The 12,429-nt window shown below is 37.6% G+C and overlaps 2 protein-coding genes across 2 annotated transcripts; both read left to right on the top strand.

The window, feature by feature from the left end:
* Positions 1-1,189: 1,189 nt before the first annotated feature.
* On the top strand, positions 1,190-6,673 carry LOC147408798 (endoglucanase 24-like). The gene is made up of 6 exons (XM_086421978.1): positions 1,190-1,779; positions 2,520-2,803; positions 2,996-3,433; positions 4,211-4,358; positions 5,515-5,681; positions 6,078-6,673. The coding sequence occupies exons 1-6, from the start codon at positions 1,569-1,571 to the stop codon at positions 6,408-6,410; spliced, it is 1,581 nt and encodes a 526-aa protein (XP_086278104.1). The 5' UTR covers positions 1,190-1,568; the 3' UTR covers positions 6,411-6,673.
* Positions 6,674-7,796: 1,123 nt separating this feature from the next.
* On the top strand, positions 7,797-12,190 carry LOC147408799 (uncharacterized). Its single transcript, XM_086421980.1, has 3 exons — positions 7,797-7,961; positions 10,007-10,878; positions 11,851-12,190. The coding sequence occupies exons 2-3, from the start codon at positions 10,016-10,018 to the stop codon at positions 12,023-12,025; spliced, it is 1,038 nt and encodes a 345-aa protein (XP_086278106.1). The 5' UTR covers positions 7,797-7,961; positions 10,007-10,015; the 3' UTR covers positions 12,026-12,190.
* The last annotated feature ends 239 nt before the right edge of the window (positions 12,191-12,429 follow it).

Consider the following 12,429-nt stretch of genomic DNA (forward strand, 5'->3'; position numbering starts at 1 on the left):
AACTTCATATGCTTTACAATAAGAAAATAAGAGACATTAGTATAAATCTACACTCACTTTCAGCCTAATTGAAAAATTGAGGATGAGATTACTCACAAATTTTGAACCAATTACAAGAACAAATCTTAGGATCATTTCCTTAAAACCAACTTTAATAGTTAGAAATCGTTTCTCTTGATAAACTCCCGACGTCATAAAGTTAGATTTGAGATTATAATCGTTTGGATCAAGAATGTTCTCTTATAAGGAGATTGGAAATTCGTGTAGGAGGTAAAGGGTTTAACGAAAAAAGGACTTCTTGAGAAGATGCCTAGCAATGAGCAGAAGAAAATGCTCGATTACCTGCGTTGAACGCTAGATTCAATATTAAGTTGACTTGACAATGAATAGAGAACCACTGATTTTTTAACTTGTATTTCAAAGAAATAAATCTATGGTTATGTGCATACTGTTAGATCGGCTCAGTTTTGAATCTAATATCTAATGCAGGTAATAGCACGACTCATCAACAAATCATGGTCTTGGACAAGGACACTAGAGCAAATAATAATATTTCAAAACACTTTTTGATTTGTGTTTTAAATCTTTAAAGACACCCCTTAACAACATATGTCGATGGGCTCGAGAGAATGTGGTACTTGTCAAGTAAAGAAGTCCCGGAGTGATATATTAAACAACTCTCAACACTATAGGATTCTGTCTCTAATAGAAAATGACAAACCAACTGTACCTGCCTTTTCGTACCATAAACAAATCGACGATATTAGCCTTCGCTTGCAAGTCTTGCAGTTCTTCATGGATGGTTAGGATCATTTAATCGATGGAATCTCTTTATGAAGATTCGTAATCAGTATAAGGCAAGCTAAAATCCACGGCCGATAAGGAGTTTCGAAATCTTGATCAAATCCAAGATTCTTTGCTTCCATGCATTCTCTGGGTAGTTTAAGCAACTGATATCTTTGTTGGAGTCCGCTTTAGGATGACATTTTCCTAACCATTTTAACCGTTGGATTTTCCCTAAAATTTGCTTAGTTTACACTTGAAGAGCATCTGATGGTTTAAAAATAAGGAGCACATTTTCCTGAGGCGAACAGTAATAAAGTTTTTTCTGAAAAATCCGAAGAACTGTAAGGGTATTTTTGTCATACATGAAAAAACAGATTTAGCCCGCGTGGTTGGTATCATCTTTTATGGTGTCGGTGTAGGCGAGAACGGAGAACCTGTAAGTCTTTAACTGGAGTTCTGTCTCTCTTCTTTGTCTACCAGTCGACTTGAACCAGATCCAGCTTTTATCATCTCTGAATTAGGGTTTTAAATCAATTCAGAAACCCTAGAAGATCTCTTCTGAGCTGCATTGCTACTGTTCATATTGAATCTCTTGGACTTTCGAATACTCCATTTATGTTGAGATCTTGCTCAATGCGGGTAGTTGTAGAGAGATCTAAACCCTAGAAACTCATTTCTTCTCCTATTAGTATCTTGGCCGAGATCTCCTCACTTGTTTGAAGTTTAGCGAAAACGAGACCAAAATCCCTAAATTGTGTCTGTTTCTCTGAAGATTTCATCTGATGGGAGCCGAATCGAAGTCCAAGGGATGGTGTTGGTATTTAATTGTGTTAGCTATCGCAGCGCTTGTTGTCACAGGCGCTGTTCTCACACTTCGGAAGAAAAAATCTCATCATTTAGAGGCGGCTCCCGTTCCAGGACCTCCAGGCGCCATTGATACGAAATACTCAGAGGCTCTCAACATCGCTCTGCAATTCTTTGATGTTCAAAAATGTACTTTCTTTTCGTCCCTTAATAATTTGTTTTTTCTTCATCTCTACTAAAAATTCTCTCTTTGGTCATAGAAATTATATTACATTGCAATGATATTCTGCACATCTAGATCTAAAATATAATATTTTGCAATGTCCTGTAAATTTGAAGTGATATATATATATATATAAATTTTGGTTTCTCCTGTTATACTGAAATAGAGTCTTTGATTAGTGTTTTGTTCTTTTTTGGCTTTCCAATTCTAGAATTCATTTGAGTTGTTGACGACATGTTCAGCATTTCTGGTGTACTAATTAATCTCCAGATCTGATCTGATTTTCTTGCCTCTTTGTCATCTAAGAGCATCTCCAGCCCTAACTCAGATCCATACTCAAATTCAAATTTGAGTAAAAAAGGGTAAAATGGAGTTCCACTCCTTTGCTCAAAGTGATCTCAAACCAAGGGAGATAATGTTTCCCCAAATCAAGGGAGACTCAAATGCTGACCCAAATTCTCAGTGGTCATATTTCAATATAAGTTTGGAGAAAAAAAAAGTTTCGGGGAGAAGATGAAATTTTAAAAAAAGATTTGAGTAAACTCAAATTTTTACTTAAATCTGAGTAAAAATTTGAGTCGTGACTAGAGATGCTCTAACTATCGTTGAATTTCCAACCTCTGAAGTTAAAGTATATATCATTTAATCATTTGAGTCGTCTCCTTTAACTTTTAACTGAAGTGAAGACATTACTTTGTTCTTCCAGCTGGTAGATTGGTGAATAACAAGATTTCTTGGAGAGGGAATTCGGCTCTAAAGGATGGAAGTGAGGATCATTTGGACCTGTCAAAAGGAATGTATGATGCTGGAGATCACATGAAGTTTGGTTTCCCGATGGCATTCACTGCTACAGTGCTGTCGTGGACCATCCTCGAGTATGGGGATCAGATGAATGCAGTGAAGCAGCTGGAATCTGCTCAAGACTCACTCAAGTGGATCACAGATTATCTTATCAATGCCCATCCGTCCGAGAACGTGCTCTATATTCAGGTTACTCAAATATGGAACTCTGAAGATTGATATGGATCACTTTGTACTGTTTCTTGATGGGTTATTCTCTTAAGTTGCAAATAGGGATTGAAACCCTGTATTTTTATGGGTCCCACCTTGATGATCTCCTAGGCCAAAAGGTTGATTAAATTAAACTATTGTAATCGGAAACTATGATGTTATTTTTGGCAGGTGGGTGATCCCGATCTCGACCACAAATGTTGGGAAAGACCTGAAACCATGGCCGAGAAAAGGCCTCTCACACAGGTGAACACAACTTCTCCAGGAACAGAGGTTGCAGCAGAAACGGCCGCAGCTCTGGCATCAGCTTCTTTGGTGTTCAAGAAAATCAATTCCACATATTCGGATTTGCTTCTTAAGCATGCCCGGCAATTATTTACTTTCGCAGATACTTATAGAGTTTCTTACAGTATCAGCATACCCCAAGTCCAGACGTACTATAATTCTACAGGATTTAATGATGAGCTCTTGTGGGCGGCTACCTGGCTCTATCATGCAACAGGGGACCAGTCATACCTAAATTATGTGACTGTACAAAATGGGAAAGCTTTTGCTAAGTGGGGAAGTCCGACATGGTTTAGTTGGGATGACAAGCTTGCAGGAACACAGGTTTGTTTACTTTTTTCCTAAGAGATGCTAATTTAATTCATTTCTGCTCTACATTCTGTACTAGTTATTACCATAATGTTGATAGGAGCTCTCAGGGTGATAACAAGAACAAAACCATATCTTTGTTTCTCTATCTATTGATAGTTAAGAAATGCAAAGAACAATATAATTTTCATGGGTGCATTTCTGTTTTTAATGTTAGGTTGTTTCTTTCAACGTAGATATATGTTACTTTGTTTATCTTTAGTTATAATTTACTTGAAGTTATTGAAATGTAAGAGAACACTGTATATGGTTGGTGAAAGTCCTTTCTTGTTTTCTGTAGAACATATTTACTTTATGTTGTTTTTGAATTGTAAAGAATTTTTAAATTTAAATAAAAAAAGCATGATATGAATGAGAAGAGTCATTTTCATGATTTTCAATCCATTCATTTCGTAGTCCTACAGTCTCCCATGCCCTAGGTTTGATAGTCACCTACCCAATTAGCCAACTCATTGGCCGAGAAATATTCCTCTATCAATATTGGCATTATACATTAAAGGAAACTGGAAAAGTAGAGGAACAACAATCATAAACCTTTAAGCAGAGAAAGCTCTTCCTTATTGTTATAAAAATAATTCTAAAAAAAAATGGAGAAAAGATCCTCCCAACCATGGCCATGCTTTATTTTTCCACCTGGTCTATTTATTACCTTTCTGAGTTTTGGCATAACATGTAAACTGGTATGCAACTCTAGAGCTGGTATTCTCTAATAATTTTGTAATCTTGGAGCAGGTTTTATTGTCCAGAGTAAGCTTCTTTGGTGCAAAAGAGACCTCAAAATCTGAGAACTCTGGACTCCAGATGTACAGGAAAACAGCTGAGGCTGTTATGTGTGGTCTTCTTCCGAATTCTCCTACAGCCACATCCAGCAGAACCGATGGTAATTATTTTGCTTCTTATGCTACATGACAGCTATAAACAGGCATTTCTTCCTTCCAGTTTTCTTTCTTTTGTGGTTCCTACTGCTCGGTTTCCTTTAGTGTTTGTTCCTGCTCGAGTCAGTCATGTCTTTGAGATTTCTAATTGAACTAAACTATGCTGAATTTTCTCGAGTGGCACTATCCGAAACGTGGCACAGATGCAAGGGACCTAAGCGCCCCATTTGATGGATCCCGTAAAGGAGATCTTCTAGGTCAAAGTTCCACTGTCTGATAATTATTGCCATCTGATGGTTTGTTGTCCCCTATGTGGGAGCTCTCAGATGAATTGGACAAGGCAATTAGATGTTATGATCCTCAAATCTGGGTGATCATTGTGTCATTAATGAGTTGGACAAGGCAAGATGCCATTCCCTCTCAGTCATGCTTGCTCCTCATGTCAGGGTGGTAGATGGCGCTTCTATACCAAAGTACTGTTTTTCACTCTGTTAAAAGTTAAGAGACCCTTCTCCCCTGACACTTGTAAATACTGGCTGTATCAACAGTGCCGTGGGACCTTGGCACAATGCTCCTTGTTAAATTTATTGGCAGGAAAGGGGACATTCCCTAAACAAATCCAATTAGCACAATCTTCTTGACCTCCAATCCTAGGAGGCTAGGATCGCCCATGGACCCCTCAAGATGGTGTTGCTGCGTCGTGTGTCACCTTCAAAGGGAGTTGCTGGTCAAACCTTCAATGTAACTTGATTTCCGAGGAAAAGGTCCATGTGGTGGAGCATCCACGTTGACATGGGTAGTGCTTTCGTATCCTTGAGCTTGACCCCTTAGAAATCTGCCATCTACATTAGGATGTCATAGCTCCTATGTTGGACCCATCAAATGGTTAGGATCTCTAGTCTGCGAATGGTATGGAGTGTAGGGCACGTCCCCAATCAGTTTTATTCTGTTGTATCCACAGAAAATGACTTTGATATTGCTAAAGACAACTTCTTTAGGATTTATTCATTAAAAAAAAAAAAAAAACTATTTTAGGTATACTTCATTTTTATAATTTGTAGAACCTCTTAGGTATAGAGTCCTTTCTACACGTGGAAATTGGATCCGCCATTGTTCTTAATAGGATTTATCCATTACTCTCAGCATAGTTTGTTTATGCAGGTGGTCTGATATGGGTTAGTCAATGGAACTCTCTACAGCATCCTATAGCTTCTGCGTTCCTAGCTGTTATTTTCAGTGATTACATGCTTTCTTCCCGAACGGCATCATTTTCTTGTAATGGGAAATCTTACACACCTGAAGACCTCCGCAAGTTTGCTATTTCACAGGTATATTTTCTAGCACCAATGAGGTACACCGAGACACATTACCAGGTTCAGGGCCCACCATTTAATAATTAATATGCCCCTGGAATGTATCTCCAATTCCAATAGTAGACCTGATTGGATGATTGTAACTTTCAAATCTTTTGATGGCCATAAACAAAATATGGAGAATAGTCAAGAAGTATGTGAATCAGATTGTTACAGTTGTCCTATCAGGTTGAAATTTGAACTGGGAGATCTTGATCTATGGAACCTGTGTGTGAATGGTTGGTTGCAATTGCTCATACGTGTGCCATCTAAATGCACTTTCTTTTTTAGGTTTTTTATCCTGATTTCTTGTAAAGCTTCTCTCCAACATTCCATAAGCCTATCCCTAACCCGATGCAACTTTTGATATAGGCTGACTATGTTTTGGGGAAGAATCCAATGAAGATGAGCTTTTTAGTTGGGTATGGGAGTAAATACCCACAATTTGTACACCACAGAGGAGCTTCAATTCCAGCCAAAGCAAATACTGGTTGTGAAGACGGCTTCAAGTGGCTGAACTCGACTGATCCCAATCCTAATGTGGCAATTGGAGCACTTGTTGGTGGGCCATTCCTGAATGAAACTTTTAATGATGACAGGAACAACACCATGCAAACAGAACCTAGCACTTACAACAGTGCTGTTGTTGTTGGACTTCTCTCCAGCTTGGTCACAACCTCATCAGTGGTTCAATCTTTCACATAAATCTGCATCTCCATACCCCCCCCCCTCTCTTATGTCGTTGTATTATACATACATATTTTTACCCACCTACTTTAGTGGCTGTGTGTGTAATATATTTCACGCTCGAGTTGTTGACTACGTTGGTGGACTCTGGGCTTGAGCCCTTTAGCTCAATTTTATTTGATTTTTTTTTTTTTTTTGATTTCAAGTGGGTAGGTCATGTTCTTCAAAGCTTGCCTGTTCAAAGTGATACAATTGAAACAAATGAAAGTTGTTATTTGATAGTTGCCGCTGCCATTCTCTTTGTGCCTAATAATATATTACTCACTTCTGAAACAGTCTTCCAGGACTTGGTTAACTTTAACCAACTCTGGGAGCTCAATATTTTAGTTATTTTTTTTTAAAAGTAAGATCTGTTAAAGTCAAAGACTCAGAGGCATCCTTTCCATAAGACTGATGATAAAATGGCATGCCAAAACTGAATGCGGTGGTCCGCACGTGATTGATGTGGCAAGTGCACAGAACCGTGGATCTTTTTTCTCGTGTAGCTCAAACAAAAAGATCTATGATTCTGTGTGCTTGCCATGTCTACCACATTCACAAACCACTCTTTATGTAATGAAATATAATTTGATGATTAAAAGAATTTTACAAAATTTTAAATTTTATTTTTTTGAAATTGAAAATTTTAAACTATTATATTTTAAGAAATAATTTAGTTGCGTGCAAGTGATAAAAGTAAATTTTCTTTTCGAGATCAGCCTAAATGAAAGAAGAGATTTGGTAGGGATTTTTAAACTTCTGAATTGACTTTTTGAGATAGAAAGGGATACAATGATAACTTGTTTACCCATTCGTGTTCTGTATCAGTTGTTGTAAAATATATTATAAATCAAATTGGTTCATTCATACCTTTAAAATATGGGAATTGGTCAACTTGAATTTTTAGCTGAGAAGGAAAATCCAAGGACGGATCCATTCTCCAACGCTGTAGAAACAAGATCATCCCAAGGGACACCTTTGGCTTCACACAGAAGATTGGTAAGTAAAATCAAGCCTTTTTGCCTCTTTGGTTAGAGGTTAGGGATGGGTATTTGGGTAATTTCATTAATCGGTTAGACCATATCGAGGTCAAGGACCGTGTCATCAATTCGAAGACACAAACGAGCAACTTAGAGAGTATGAGTCCGTTTTAATCAACCACTCTACTAGTATGGATACCTGTTTTTGGTGGTACCCATAAGAGTGGAGATTATGTTAACTGTTGGCATGGTGGATCCAACGGACAGTATTAATGAAACAGTACCACGTGTCATACAAAGAAGACAATTTCTTCAATTCTTTGAAGCGGACTAACCGCTACAAAGTATCTTTTCCCTCCAAAACACCTACCACATAGCATCTAATAACCCAAAAGAAAAGAGTAAAAGTGGCGAATGAGCAGTCCCACCCGTCCCACCTGCCCACTCTCCCCTCTCCCATTTCTCTTCTCCGCTCCTAACTGAACGTGTGTTGGTCTCTTTCAGAGTCGAAAAAACCCTAGGAAGGTTGGCCGATTTCTCGAATTCGAAGGTAATCTCTCTCTCTCTCTCTCTAAATCCGATTTTTGTTTGTTTAACTACTCAGTTTGATCGAGTTCAATTGGAAACCGGGTTTGTTCAATCAAGATCACAACGATTTCTTGCAATCTGGATTATGAGATTGTGAACATTTCTTCCTTATTTATAAATCTAGATAGCATAGCTCGTTTACTTGTTTGAATGAGATTGATTAGGGTTTATGGGAGTTCGGATTGACCGGGTTACACTATTGATTTTGGGATTTTTTTTTAAAAGTTTGTAGATCAGTCTAGGTTAAATCCGAAATTTGTAATTAAATGTGATATATGTGCCTTGTGGTTCGATTTAACATAGAAATTTCTTAAGGTGATTTAGTGTTTGTTTTGTTCCTTTGGTGTTATCTTAGTGTAACTGATCTTTTATGGTTAACCAACTCTACAATTGTCATTGAAAAATACCCCTAAAAAACTAACTCATAAAAAAAGTAAAATTTTCGTTTGTTAAATCCTATATGGTATAAAAAACTGTTGAGTTGATGACTGTAACAAAAACTGTCGAAAGCTATTGAAATCTTCTCGAAGTCTGTCTCACTGAACAATGACTACAAACCAACTTGAAAATGTTCTTTTTGACAATGAATTTTAATTACCTCCATTAAGTTGAGAATTTCAAACATGATCTTACCCATCATCTTCTACATTTTCTTTTTTCGATGTTTGTACTCCATTCAGATCATAGATTAGTGTAGATTAAGAGTTTGAGGAGGAGAATAAGAGAGGAGATTGGAGAAATGTGGGAGGAGTCAAAATTGACTCCAACCCTAGCCGCACAATCTATTATATATCATTACCAAATAACAAAAGGAAGAAAAAGATGATATTAATAATAATTTATTACTCTTAACAATTAGTAGTCGCACAACATTTCACTTGTAGTTGCTTACATCATGAACTTACTATTATGTGTAGTGCTTGTCGTCCACCATGGGTGTCCACAGTTTCAATAACCATTCTCTTTTTCTTCTTCAGATTAATGTATCAATATCCATAATTCATTCTTCATCACCATTCTTTAACTTTACCACTAAAAAAACAAGCTTGAGGAAATCTCTATCCATGACGTTAATCTAAGCATATTGAATGTTATCATTTATGATAAACCATTGCAATAACTCCACTCGGAGCTAATATCATATGACCTTTTGTCATGCATCCATGACACATATACAATCCTATTGGTACATCCCACATCTAAATGTTCTTAAAAATGGATTTTCAATCGCCTCCCCAAGCAGATTCTTTATAAAGGAAGCGTGATCCTTTGCTAAGCAATGTGATTCTCTACCTGTACACAGATCCATCTTTTGATACATAACATCTCCACCAAAAGAAATCTCCTTCTTTCCCTTTTCTCCGTCTTTGCCTTTTCCAAGCTTTCTTGTTCCCATATATCTCTCTTTCAGATCACTTACTAGGACATTACTGGCACATCACAACCATTTGGGATTCACACCTCAACCTCATTTTTAGTAAGAGCAATCCAAACCACCGCTCTAGAGAAAATAATGAAGTTCTACTGAGAATGGATTAAATTCCAACAAAAAAAGGTGTCACATTCAATGTCCGCATATCCTAACCACTGGACCATGGAACCTGAGTACAAACCAACAAAAAAAGGTGTCATATTCAATGTCCACATTCCAGAAATGAGGGCTATAACCCATCACAAAGACTTAAGGTTTTAAAAATGACATGTGAATTAACAATGCAATAGGAAGCAAAAAATTTGTATCGACATCATGTTCCTCTCTAATAACAAGCCGAACATCACCAATACTAAAAATTCACATTCTAGAGATCTACATTAAGCTTGAAGCCCACCAGCTTTCCACACAATTTCTTACTTATTAACAAGGACCATTTAAGAAAATTGCATGGTGACTCCCATTTCATATATATATATATAAGATGCATGTCCTATGCACAACATACATTTCCTGTGTTGAAGGGTAGCTACTTTCTGTGGTTCATATACTAAAATTTCATTTTGAGTAATTAGGGAAAGGTGATGGCCAAGGAAGTGGAGGAAGTTGTAGATTTGTCGCCCCTGAAGTTTCATTTGAGTCAAACAAGCATCAATTGGGAGCAGAAAATGGAACAGAGCCAGTCTGAAGTGGAAAAGTTACAAGCGAAGTTGGTGGAGGTAAAGACTTTTATTCAAGGCTCCGAGGAAAATGCAAAGAAGGAATTTGAAGTACTTTTTCGAAAGGTCAAAGATACTGCAACATTGCTGACCTACTTGAAATCAAAGGCGCGGATCATGGCAAATCCACATTTAGCCCATACTTTGTATGGGATCAGACATCAGGAAGGGGTGGGGCAAGTTGACAAAGATGGTACAGCATTGGCCAATTGGTCTAAGGATGATGATCTTTCTACATTTGACATCCCAGATGAGGAAACATTGGTGGGAATTAGAAACAGGTATGGGTCGGTTGATGAACATGACAGTACTTGTATTGGTGAAATACATAAATCTGTACAAATGGTAACAGGTTTAATGGAGGTTCTTGTTAAGAGGGTTATTCTGGCTGAAACTGAAACTGCTATTGAAAAAGAAAAAGTAAATTTAAGTAAAGAAGAAATCAGAAAGAAGGCTATCCAAATTGAGAGCATGTCGGCGAAGGTAGAGGAGATGGAGAGGTTTGCACAAGGTACAAATTGTCTTCTAAATGAAATGCGGCAGAAGGTAGAAGATATGGTGCAGGAAACATCTAGGCAAAGGCAACGAGCTGCAGAAAATGAACAGGAACTTTGTCGTGTGAAACAGGATTTTGAGTCACTAAGATCCTACGTTAATAGTCTTATCACCGTAAGAGAGACACTTCTTTCATCAGAGAAGCATCAAACAAATGATATGCTCTTTGAAAGGTGCGCAAAATTGTTTTGTGCCATCTTATTTTTGTTGATTATGATTTTGTACTATTGTTAGGTCTCAGGACTGGTTTTCAGGCACGTACAGCCTACGGGTTCACACTACCCACACATTTAGGGAATTGAAAGCATATGTATGTCTAATCATCATCTTTTGTCGTGCACACTTGATATGATTTTGAACTCATATCTGGTGAGTGCATTGCGATGTATATATATTTATTTTTTGATATCGTGGGTATCCCCACCCTTCGGGTGGGACTAATCCTGCAGTCACACACTGCCCCCTCGAAAAGTCCTACATGCAACAGGTTAAGTCGAGGGTCAACCAGACCCTAGAGGGTGGCCCCAAGAAATTCATAGCTTCGTGGGGTTTAGAACACTTGACCTACTCTCCCTGAGGAGCTTTTCAAGGCTCGGCTTGCCACTAGGCCAACCCTTGGGGTTTTTATAAATTTTTAAGGTATTATTTTATCATTTACTATATATATATATATATATATATATACACACACATAGGGTGGCATTCGGAGGCCCTAAAGAGAGCCAAACATTTTTTCAGTAAGTATATATATAAAATACTTGTTTTTTACACTTAAAGTTATTTTTATTTTTTATTTTTTCCAACTTTTGCCAAATTTTTTCAAAGCTCTCCCTTACCAAATTATTCCCGAACTTTGACTTTGTCACTATGATTAGAACTTAGGATATATACATTTGTCCCATTGTGATGTAAGCATGATAAGTCAATCACTCATGTCTTTGGGACTCAAATGAAACATGCCACTGCTCTTCATCGTCTAAGTTCAATGAAGCCCTTATATGCAATCAATCATACTTTAAAATATATATATATATAATGGAAATTGTCTGCTGAATTTCTCTTTTGGTAGGTTGAAAAATTGAAATCCAGTATCTTTTCATCTTGGGATATGGCTTTACTGTCTCTTTGCATTTTTTCGAAAGCAGGTTAGTTGCCATGGCTACTCACTTGGAAGGAGAGAAGACAAAGAAAGAGGCCGAAGTCCAGAAACTCATGGCAGAAAATGTCAGGCTCAATGCTCTGCTTGACAAGAAAGAGGCCCAATTGGTGGCCATGAACGAACAGTGCAAGGTGATGGCTCTCAACTCTTTTGGCATGTAATTCTTTTGTCCCTTGTCTGTGATACTGTTGGTTGATTGGTGTGCGAGGGTCTATCTGACAACTCCCCCTGCTGACTCATCGGAGGGGTCTGGGATTGTAATCACTATTTGTTTAGGGATCTTGGTTCAAAATTAATATTTTGGAATAAGCCCTTGTTAATTTCAATTTTTCATGACATGCTACCATGGAGAAGCGGGGTTGTTGGAGCTTTGAACATTTAAAGAGATAGTTGTCGTGTGAAGGACTCCATAGGCTGCCTTTTAAATCAAATCAGTCCAAGAAAGGATTGGAATTTATCGTGTCACGAGATCTAGAATTGGAATTCCTTGATGGCTTTACATACTAGTAGTATGTACACGCTATACCACCTGTCCCTTACTACAATGAGTAGAATATAACTGAGT

Source organism: Akebia trifoliata, chromosome 2, assembly GCF_017979445.1.
Source record: "Akebia trifoliata isolate Shusen 1 chromosome 2, ASM1797944v1, whole genome shotgun sequence".
NCBI lineage: Eukaryota > Viridiplantae > Streptophyta > Magnoliopsida > Ranunculales > Lardizabalaceae > Akebia > Akebia trifoliata.